At 42.1% G+C, this 11,839-nt stretch overlaps 1 protein-coding gene across 2 annotated transcripts in view; it reads left to right on the top strand.

Moving 5' to 3' along the window:
• odad2 (outer dynein arm docking complex subunit 2) overlaps positions 1-11,839 on the top strand; it is a 50,917-nt gene that overhangs the window by 18,616 nt on the left and 20,462 nt on the right. For both annotated transcript variants that reach the window (XM_086191981.1, XM_086191982.1), the window contains 3 exons: positions 8,405-8,551; positions 9,860-10,069; positions 10,426-10,659. In XM_086191981.1, coding sequence (XP_086048107.1) covers positions 8,405-8,551; positions 9,860-10,069; positions 10,426-10,659 — 591 coding nt within the window. The remainder of the gene's footprint in view (positions 1-8,404; positions 8,552-9,859; positions 10,070-10,425; positions 10,660-11,839) is intronic.

The following is an 11,839-nucleotide window of genomic DNA, read 5'->3' as shown; positions in this document are numbered from 1 at the left end:
GTGGAGCCATTTGCACATGTTTTATATCCAGTACCTGTCTTGAATCATCACATAATTTCCATTGAAGCACTAATTCAAAATCTACTTTGATAGCACAGTACGTACACCAGAGTGATAACTCTTGGAAATACTTTTAATGTTATGTATTAATATTGCAATTACAGAAATGGATATTCAGTGCAATTTCAGGAATTTGTTGTTGTATTTGTTACACTCACCTTTCGCTAAATCTTGAAGTGACTTACAAATATAATATATATATATATACATATATTTTATAAAAAGAAAAGAAATTGCATTGCAATTCGCTGTAAATGCAGTTCTACCTAGTTTTGGTGACGTGACACAGGCTGTCTGTCTACCAGTTAAAAAATATTAAATATTATAATAATAATAATAATATTAAAGTTAATAAAATATTAGATGTATTATTCCAAATCAGTCAGTGATCATGTGACTTCTCTTCTAGTACCACCATGAGACTGGTATTTGTTGTTTGTTTGAAAATATCTAAGGAAATATAAGAAAGTGTAAGGTAGTGTTGTTGGGTGTCGCCCTTGCGCCATGTGTTCCCTTGGGTATTCCTGTTTGTCCCTGGTATGACAAAACCGCAAGTTTGTTTTGTGCGCCGTGCGGGTGCCATTTTTAGTTTTATTTTTTTGGTGAAAAATGTGTCTCTTTCGCTGTTGTTTTTGGAAGGAAGACTGAATAAGGGCCCAGCGGCAGGTGCGCAGCGTAAATTTTTATATTTTTTTGTGACAATTAAGCCCACTGGCCTCATCCACAATTGGAACTTCAGTGTCCCGTCTTTCATCCCTCTGCAAGACACCCCATCACATCCAGCAAAATGCAGAGTCCAGGGGCATTTCGGGGGACTCCAGCAGGGGTCGGTTTCAAAAGGTTTCAATTAAACTTGGTAAACATATTCATGTACCCTGGGGAGGAATTGTCATAGCAGCTGCAATCCACTGCATATTGATTTTGCACAAGGCAGTTAAATTTGCTTGACGAAATGAAGGCTGTTTACATGAAGATTCAAGATATAATCATTTTTGTATTGTTTTTGATGGGACAGCTACCAAGCTAGCAGGTCACGGTACCTATGCTTCATAATAATACATGAAGACAGTTCAGATATTGAACTACTTGTTAATCTTCTTGCCCAGAGGTTCAAAATTTGTTTAAAGGGGACCTATTATGCCTTTCCAGCTTTTCAGACTTGATAAGTACATTTAAAATGTTGGCTATTTGTTCTGGAGGATGTGGAAGTGTCCTATCATGAGGTAGGCATGTGTTGAAGTAATCCCCAGGGGCAGTTTCAGGCAGCTCTGCACTGCTCAAAACGCTCGGATTTGGAGAGTTTTTTCAAAAGTCTCATATCGTGACATCACAACTTTAGGGGAAGGTCCATAAACAGCAACTCACCTGGCTCTGGTATCAGTGCCCAGTGGTGTTGCCGCCCAACCTGCTCTGCCATGAAAGAATACGGTCGGACTACAGAGCTACGTAGAGGTCGACCGATATGGGTTTTTCTAAAGCCGATGTCGATACCGATATTTTGAAGTCAGAGTCAGCCGATGGCCGATATGAGCTGCCAATTTTTTTGGGCCGATTTTTAGGGCCGATATGCTATCGTATTGTCCTTAATTGGCATGCTAAAATATCATACTAATAAGAGGACGCACAACACTTGTGTGTGTGAGTGTGAGTGAGTGAGTGAGTGAGAGAGAGAGAGAGAGACCCTCGCTGCCTCGCTGTTACACAGTGACATTACTCGGAAATACGACACAAAATAAAAACTAAAGTAAAGCGTTTTCATGCTTTCTTTCTAATTAAACAAATTAACGCGTTAAAGTCAAGTTTTGGTCGAAAAAATAAGGGACAATTTCCGATGCCGACCGGGGGGGGGACGCGCGGCGCACGGCCCGCTACTTCTTATAATGCGCGTTGTTTGGGGGGGGCTTTATTCATTATAATGAGGGGGCGGGCGGCGACCGAGGCAATGTTTCTGTTCATTACACGGACCGCGGACTAGATACTCCACCCTGGCTATTGCTGGTGGTAATTCTCGCGAGGCTAGTGACGGAATTCAGTTTGGAGAGGCACTAGAATGTTTTTATTTTTAATAATACGGGAGATTTATGGGAAAATACTAATACGGGAGGAGGGCGGGAAAGAGGGGTGAAATACGGTAGTTTCCCGGCCAAAACGGGAGACTTGACAGCTATGAGCTAGCAACGTTTCATTTTGAGCAGAAAATGCTATTTGTTTTTACTTTCGCTAAATGAAGCAACAGATTACAACTTATAATGAGAGCAAATATATGACTTTAGGACATTGGAATATAAGAATTGAAGCCTTACCTGTTGGCCCTCTGGTTCTGAATGAACAGCACTGCGCCGGGTCGTAAATAGCTGCCCGCAGATGTGCCCGACTGAAAATCGGCGCGACCAAATTAAATAATCGGCCGATGCCGATTTACTAAAAAATAGCAAAAATCGGCCGATTTAATCGGCCGGCCGATCGATCGGTTGACCATTAGAGCTACGGTGTTGTCGTCGAAAATGGCTAACAGAAAGTGTTTTTTCGGGTGCAAACACTTTTTTATCTTTGCATGGACTTCCCAAAGAAGATGAATTAAGGCAGAAAGAATTGCTCCAAGTATAAATACAAGCAGCGAGAACACACAGTGTAGTGTTAGAGACTTTGCTGAAGTTTTGTGTCAGGCTCAGTGACTTAAAAACAGTAACAGAGCAGCGGAACGTGATATCTTCATAACCTTCCACGATTGTTTCATCATCCCTAGGCCTGTAAGTTACTACGAAGCAGAATTGTAATTTAGCGAGGTAACTTCAGGGTTAACTGTTTTTTTTATACTACGACGGTGGTTCAATTCTTGTGCATTGTGCTGAATCCGAGCATTTCAGAGGGAAGCAGGAAAGAGTCAGAATAGAGGACTACATAGACTGTGATATGCAAAAATTATGGAGTTTTTTTAATTGATTGAATCTTTCAATGCTGCCCCACTGGGGTCCAACGCCGTATTAAAAGCCCCTGAAATGAGCATAATAGGGCCTCCTTTAATTTGTTCCACCTTAAGCCTCTGCTGCTATCATGCTCTGAGTGAGTCAATCCATAGATATTGTCAGATATTGTCAGTGTTATAAAAAATGTTGTGTAGTACATCAAGAACAAAATGAACAAAAATGAAAGAATAGGATTTGTTTTCTGTTCTCTGAACGATCCGGTAAGTAGATCTTTGAGGGTTGTTCTTATGAGGTTCAAAACCTCGGCCTCTGAATCCTGAAAGAATAAGAATGAGAGAGAAAAAGGAAGCAGTCGCTCCACTGTTTTAATGGTTTACATTTTCTGTAGGTCAGCATCATGATATGGGGAACACGTGCTGCGTCAGAGCACTCGTTTGTGAGGGAGATGTGATCAAATACCACTTAAAACTGGGATATAGGCTAACACTCCTGAACCAACCCCTCCAACATGTGTATGAAATAGATTACTCTCTTAGCCATCTGTGCAGTTACAGGCTGTTTTCTAATTATATGGAAAGCTGGTAGTAGGACATTCATATCTTTGGTGGGAATAATGTATCTCGGACAGTCTCAAGCTCTGCCGCTCCAAACTTGGTGAATTGGAAACTAGGCAAGGCAAGGCAAGTTTATTTGTAGAGCACAATTCATACACATGGCAACTCAAAGTGCTTTACAGTTGCAGAAAAATCTGAAAATCACAAAAAGGCAGATAAAATCATAAAACATAAATAGAATCATGAATTTAAAGAAAAGGAGAAGAAAAGGACAAGAGTGCAGATACAATACTTTCAGCATTCGTATGCACGACTGAACAGAGTAGTTTTCAGCCTGTTCTTAAACATTGTCACAGTTGATGCCTGTCTCACATTTTCTGGAAGACTGTTCCAGATTTTAGCTGCAGAAAACTGGAAAGTAGCTTCACCATGTTTAGTCCTGACTCTGGGCCCCTGAAGGAGACCTCTACCTGAGGTTGTCAGAGACCTGGAGGGCTCATATGGGTCTAACATGTCAGAGATGTACTTTAGTGCTTGACCATGAAGATACTTGTATACAAGCAGAGCTGTCTTAAAGTCTATTCTCTGAGCAACAGGAAGCCAGTGCAGAGATCTGAGCACTGGACTAATATGGTCGTATTTTCTGGTTCTAGTCAGGACTCGAGCTGTAGCGTTCTGAATGTATTGTAGCTGTTTAACAGCTTGTTTAGAGATACCAGTGAGCAGGCCGTTACAGTAGTCTAACCTACTGGAGACAAATGCATGGATTAGTCTCTCCAAGTCTGCTTTAGACACTATACCTTTGATTTTGGCAATGTTTTTTAGATGGTAAAAGGCTGCTGATATTACTGACTTTATGTGGCTGTTAAAGTTCAGATCTGAGTCCAATATTACCCCCAGATTTCTAACCTGTTGTTTTGGTTTTAGAGAAAGGGATTCAAGGTGACTGATCACACTTTCTCTTTGCTTCTCTGGCCCAAAAACGATTAATTCCGTTTTTTCTGAGTTTAGCTGGAGAAAGTTGTTTTGCATCCACATGCTTATATGTTGGATGCAGTGGAAGAGTGAATCCACAGGTCCATGTTCACCTGCTGTCAGAGACACATAGATCTGAGTGTCGTCTGCATAGTTATGGTAGGACACATTATGGCTGCTTATTAGTTGGCCTAGTGGAAGCATGTATAGGTTGAACAAGAGGGGCCCCAAGATTGAACCTTGGGGGACACCACAGGTCATGGCCATTTTGTCTGAGGTGCAATTTCCAATTTCAACAAAGTATGTTCTCTCCTCAAGATAGGACTTGAACCAGTTTAGAGCAAAACCAGAGATTCCTAGCCAATTCTCTAGCCTCTGTAAAAGGATCTCATGGTCAACTGTGTCAAAGGCAGCACTCAAGTCAAGCAGGACTAAGACTGAGACTTTGCCTTTGTCTGTGTTTAGGCGGATGTCATTTATCACCTTGATCAGAGCTGTCTCAGTGCTGTGGTGGGGCCTAAAGCCAGACTGGAAAGAATCAAAAGCATTGTTGGACAGGAGAAAGTCAGTGAGTTGTTGATAAACAACTTTTTCGAGGACTTTTCCTAGGAATGGCAGGTTTGATATGGGCCGGTAGTTGTTCAGAACCATGGCATCAAGACTGCTCTTCTTTAAAAGAGGCTTAATGACCGCAGTTTTCAGGGCCCTTGGAAATGTTCCAGTCTCTAGTGAAATGTTAACTAAATGAGTAACTTTTGGTAACAGGCTGCTCAGCACAGTCTTTAGAAATCTAGTGGGTAACTCATCAAGGCAGCATGTAGATGAACTCAGACCTGAAATAATCTCTTCGACTGTTTTGTCACTGACAGGAGTGAAATGTGCCAGCTCTAGGTGTTCAGGTGGATGCTGGGCTATCATTTGTGTGTTAGAAATGATAGCTTTTTTAATATCTTGAACTTTATCACTAAAGAATTTTGCAAATTCATTGCATTTTGATATAGAAATGAATTCTAAGGGTAGTGGAATCGAAGGGTTTGTTAATCTGTTTACAGTAGCAAACAGAACTCGAGAATTACCATTAGAGTTTGTAATCACTTCAGAGAAATAACTCTCCCTAGCTCTTCGTGAAGTCTGGTTAAACATGGATAATTTTTGTTTATAAATGTCATAGTCGACCTGTAGCTTTGATTTGCGCCATTTCCGTTCGGCTCTCCGGCACCCTCTTTTTTGTGCCCTGACAGAGTCTTAATTTCTCCATGGTGCTTTTTGTCGGTCTTTAACTATTCTAACCTTAACAGGAGCATTGGTGTCCAAGACATTCAAAACACTTGATGTATACGAGTTTAACAGATCATTAACATTAGAACCAGAGGTGTTTTCAAAAGCAACCATTTCCATAAACTGTGTCCTTGTTTTGTCATTTATGAGTCTTCTCCGAACCATTGACAACCCATGTGCTGGCTTGGGTATAACAGACAGATTAAAGAAAACACAAAAATGATCTGATAATGCAATATCCATGACATTAACACCTGAAACAATAACCCCTTTTGTAATGAGCACGTCCAGTGTGTGCCCTCTGTTGTGAGTGGGTTCGTTCACATACTGAGTTAGACCAAACATTTCAAGGACAGCACTGAGTTCTTCAGCATGTCTGTCACTGGCTACATCCACATGCACATTTAAATCACCTGTAATAACCAAACAGTCAAATTCGGTGCACACAGCTGAAAGTAATTCAATAAAATCATCAATAAAACAGTTCTGTGGTGGCCTATAAATAGTGATATAAACTATGGTGGCTTGTTTTAACTCCAATTTGAATGACAAATACTCAAATGATGAAAAAACTCCAAACGACAATTTTTGTATAACTATATTTTCTCTGAATATGCTACACACCCCTCCACCTCTCTTGCTCTGTCTTGTTTCAGATTCAAAGGTGTAGTGAGGTGGAGTAGTCAAAGGTGTAGTGAGGTGGAGTAGTAGTAACTAAACTGTAGAGTTGTACTTCAGGTAGGCTGTTGACGATGGATGGACACGAGCTTTGCCTGATTTGTTTAACTGTTTAATATAGACCAAATATAGTCGTATAAGAACTCCATTGCTGCCTGCATAGACAGTATTTTTACTATCCCAAAGCACCATCCCTGCCTGGCATTATAAGTTCAACAATGCTGCCAACGTCCATCAGCAGCCAGAGTGATTTGTGAATTTCTGTTTAGATTTATGCAGTGTGAGGAGACTATGAAAAAGACATCTTGTGTTTGAACACTAAATGTAGAATACAGTATTAACAGTTGTAGGTTTGCATTTCATTCTGCATGAACAGTCCATGCTTTTTGGGTGTTGTTAATGGAGAACGGCTGTTCTTTTGGAACTGCTACATAATAAGACCAGAACTATGCATTACCTGTTATGATCAGAATTCGTGCAGTTTATCATGTAAGTGCAATGAGCTAAAGGTTTGGCACACATCTCGGCAGCTTCAGTCATACTGCCATGCCCTCTGTCTTTACACTGTTCATTATGGAGAAGTCTCACAGTTGACGCTGCCTAACAGCTGAGTAACGGGTAGATCTGTCCCCGTTGAAGCCACTCACTGGCTAGCAGGGTCATTATTTTGGCTTGGTTCTTATCCTAGGGCAGGGTTCCCCAATTAGATTTCACCAAGGACCAAATTCTGACCTGGGCACCAAGCCGAGGGCCACAGCACCCGTGGGGCACGCGGCGGCAGGGAGGGGGGCGCCACCGCACCCCCACTCCAGTGACAGTACAGATATCAACGTTGAATCTACACTTACAGTGCATTATGACATTATTATTAGTTGTGCCCTGGGATTCAGGAATACTGTTTGAGAGGGTCACACAAAGACAAATTGCACCCTGGAAACAAAAGTTGAGAACCAACCATTTACTCAAAATAAATATTTGGTTATTATAGTCTGCTTTGAAAGTTGCCAGATTTACACCCCCCCCCCCCAAAAAAAAATCCTTTTTGCTCATAAGTTGGTGTGGGCCAGTCTGCGTCCGCCTATTGGGGAACCCTGTCCTAGGGAAATCATTTTTCTTTTTTAAAGAGATGATAATCTTAATTATTTAAATTAAACACCGTGTGTCTGAAGGTTAAATTGAATAAATTTCAAGACTTTTTTTTTTTTCAAACCTTTTTGCCAGGGCCTGAAGGTGGGAGGTGTTCTGATCATCACCTAGTGCAGCTGCTTGTGGTCCCAAAACGCTGAAGGCCCCAATAATATTCAGATTCTGGGACCTGCTTTCTAGGTGGTGTATCAGGGCACTGATGTAAGGAGTGGCAACCTACAATTACACACATACTTTTACATCCATAATCTACCCTACATTAACTTGCGCTAGACAAGCAGAAACATAGGACTAGAGAAAGTATGAAAGAGAATAGATGAAGAACAAGATTAAAAACAAGGTGGTGTCGAGGAGTGACTGGAAAGGCTGCTGTCTCACTCAACAGCGAGCAACAGGTGGTGGTCAAATTACTCCAACAACGTAGGCCGGGGTGTGAGGGCCAGTTTACAGCCATATGCAGGTTTCCAATTATATTTGATTTCCACTGGCATTGTTTTGGGGGTTCTGCATTGCAATTTTAAGATTAAAAAAAAAAAAGATTTTAACTGAAATTTATATATTGTGTAATCAATATTGTGTTCAGGTACACAAGTACATAGATACAATTTTATTGTTATTACACAAACAGCAATTAGACTGGGTTTAGAGATAGGATGGGGAAATGGAGGGAGGTCTGCATCCTACACTTTATTTGGATGTGTGGTTCATGTTCCATTGTCCTCCAATCCTTTCCTTTTTTTGTCTCAGACTTTTATTCATTGATAATTGGCATTATCATTATTTCAGGGAGGTGACCAGACTGCCACTGTGCTCACTCTGTGCGCCATGATGGACTTTAATTTGATGCAGGAGACATGCCAACTGGCCATCCGGGATGTAGGTGGCCTTGAAGTCCTCATTAATTTGCTGGATACTGATGAAGTCAAATGCAAAGTGAGTAGCTGTGCCAAAGTCGGACCTTGATGGTGTGGAACCATGAACAGAACCAACTGTGGGTTCCAGCCTGTGTTTTATTCACTACAATCCTTAGTACACAGTACACATCAACCCTCACAGTTCTAACAAACCACAACTACTACTGTCATTATTATAATTATTATTACTATAATTATAATCAATCTATTTATTGGTTGTTTTTTTTCCCCTAAGTATTATCATGGTTGACCTTAGGTAGCATTCTTGTTATTGTTATTATTATTTTAATGTTTTTTTCCAAGTCAATCTTCTCCACTGTTTTTTTTGTCTGGCTGTCCTGAACAAATTCCTATGCAACCCTGCATCCCTTCTTCTCTTTATCTCATCCACCCTTGGATGGAAGGATTAAGCCAATAGAAGTGAGGGAGAGGGGAATAAAATAAATCAATAAATGATCAAATTGAACTGAATACCGACTTCATGAACAGACCCCCCCCCCCCCCACATGAGCAGACCCCCTGTTATCGGGCCTGGGGGTTACTTGGGATGGTTGAGGAATCAATAGAAGGTTACCCCCCATAAGCCAGCTCCCTGTCCAGAGCCTTGGGGCAACTAAGGAGGTTAAAACCTCACTGATTGCACAACTTATGTAGAGGAAGGGAGAAGGGGTTGGGAGACTGAAGGAAGGGAGAAAGGAGGTGTTGAGATATTTATTCATGTTTATCTAGTCCTTAATTACTATTTTTCTTTTCTATTTAGTTAACCTTACACCCCCACTATATTTTTTTCATCTCCTACTCATTTCATTCCCACTTAAGTCATCTCCCATTTCCCCAGTACCTACACAAACACGCACACACACACACACACACACACACACACACACACACACACACACACACACACACACACACACACACACACACACACACACACGAGAGCCCCTCAGCGCCCTCAACATAAAATATGTTAAAAGGTGATTACTTCCTGCACTTTTCCTCTTTGTTGTTGTTTTATTTGTTGTCCATTGCGTTGTGTGTTACTTGTGTCATGTCTCTCACCTTGTAATGTACTCCATTGCTTATTTAAAAAAGAGAATTAATCCATACCTCTAAAGACACAAGTTAGCAATTATTTTCTAGTGTGAAGAATCAGTCTTGTTAGTTTTTAAATGTGGGTGACTCATTAAGCCTCCAATTTACAAAATGGATGTAGGCCATGGAGGCCTCATCTTGGCGCAGACACATGAAAATCGCTGACGAACATAAAACAAACCTATTCTTGTTAAATTGTTGTTCTGATTCAGAATGTATTGTGTGTGATTAGATTGGATCTCTAAAAATCCTGAGAAACATAAGTCTCAATGTGCAAATCCGTCGAGCCATTGTTGACATGGAAGGCTTGCAAAGCATTGTGAAGATCCTTGACTCACCAGTCAGAGACTTGAAGGCCTTAGCAGCTGAGACCATTGCTAATGTGGCCAGGTTCCACAGAGCAAGAAGAACAGTACGAAAATATGGCGGCATCAAGAAACTGGTGAGTATTTTCTGCGATGTACATAAGCAGCAAAAACATCAAAAAAAGTAAGAAACTGCAGATCATACCGTGATCTTTTTCTTCATGTTTAAGACTGCTTATGTATCTGCTTTTTTTGTACAGTACCACATACACATACCCTGTGCACCATGGAAAGTTTTAAAAAGATTTTGGTGACTTATTTCAAGTATTCTTGATATTAATCGTACTGCTTTTAGATGAAACTTCTCATTTCCCCAATTTAGCTAAGTGGAATGCAAATCTGAATAGCCTGTGCTAGCCCACATTTTGAGCTTTAGCATTTTTATGCATGTTTGTTTATTCACATGTACTATGTGTGTCTGGATTCTGATTAGGTGAAACTGCTGGACTGTGCCCCTGATTTAGCCCGTCAGAATGAAAAGCAGGATATGAATGTAGTGGTAGCACGCTGTGGGGCTTTAGCACTCTGGAGCTGCAGCAAAAGCATCAGGAACAAAGAGGCCATCCGTAAGGCAGGTGGAATACCTCTGCTGGGACGCCTGTTAAAGTCTCCTAATGAGAGCATGCTTATCCCTGTGGTCGGTACCCTGCAGGAGTGCGCCTCAGAGGTGAGCTACACTATTTTACTGGATGACATCTCAAAAGAACCTTTACACCATCCAAATACTCAAAAGACGACTAAATGTTGATTTATTTGTAGTTGAAAATTATGACAGAGTATTAGGTCCACACTGAGAATTTTTTGAGACTTTGAGAATAAAGTTATAGTTTTTATGAAAAAAGAGTTGCAATATGCGACATGCACCTCTGGCAGAGCTTTGACCGCATCCCGGGGACAATGAGTCCGAATGGACCATGTTCCGCTCTGCCATTGTCGAGGCGGCTGTCGTGAGCTGCGGCCGAAAGGCTGCTAGGGCCGGTCGCGGCGGTAATCCCGAACCCTCTAGTGGACACCAGAGGTGTGTGGAGCCATCAGGCTGAAGAAGGAGGCCTTCAGGGTGTGGCTGGTCTGTGAGGCCAAGGAGATTAACTATCGGTTGGCTCCGGAAAGGTTCTGGCAAACCGTCCATCGCCTCAGGGGTGGAAGACAGCAACTTGCCCACGCTGTTTACAGTGAGGACGGGAGGCTGCTGACGTCAACTGGGGAGATAATTGGACAGTGGAAGACTTTGAGGAACTCCTCAATCCCACCAACACGTATTCCATGGAGGAAACAGAGTTGGGGGAGTGCTTGGGGTAGGGTCGTCCAGGCTCCGGGGCAGAAGTCGCCGAGGCAGTAACTCAACTCAGCAGTGGCAAAACTCTGGGGGTGGATGAGATCCACCCTGGGTATCTCAAGGCTCTGGATGTTGTAGGGCTGTCTTGGTTGACACGTCTCTTCATGGACATCAGGGGTGGTGCCTTTGGAGTTGCAGACCAGTGTGGTGGTCCCCATCTTTAAGAAAGGGGACTATAGGGTGTGTTCCAACTATCGGGGGATCACACTCCTCAGCCTCCCTGGAAAGGTCTATGCCAGGGTACAGGAGAGGAGGGTCAGAGCGATAGTCAAACCTCAGACGGAGGAGGAGCAATGTGGTTTTCGTCACGGCCATGGAACCGTGGATCAGCTCTTCACCCTCAGTTCAGTCTTTCTACTGGTGGAGTGTGAGTCTGGTTCGCTTTGCCGGCAGTAAGTCAGACTTGTTCCGAGGGAGGGTTTGACTCTTCCGAGGCTTCCCTTTGTCACAGGTTCTGTTCATAACTTTTATGGACAGAATTTCTAGGTGCAGCCCGATGGTGGAGGGGGTC

Source organism: Aulostomus chinensis, chromosome 21 (assembly GCF_037954235.1).
Source record: "Aulostomus chinensis isolate RoL2024-O1b breed Wild chromosome 21, RoL_Achi_v1.0, whole genome shotgun sequence".
Classification (NCBI taxonomy): Eukaryota; Metazoa; Chordata; class Actinopteri; order Syngnathiformes; family Aulostomidae; genus Aulostomus; species Aulostomus chinensis.
Note: the sequence above shows the minus strand (reverse complement) of the source record. Positions and strands in the feature narration are given on the sequence as shown.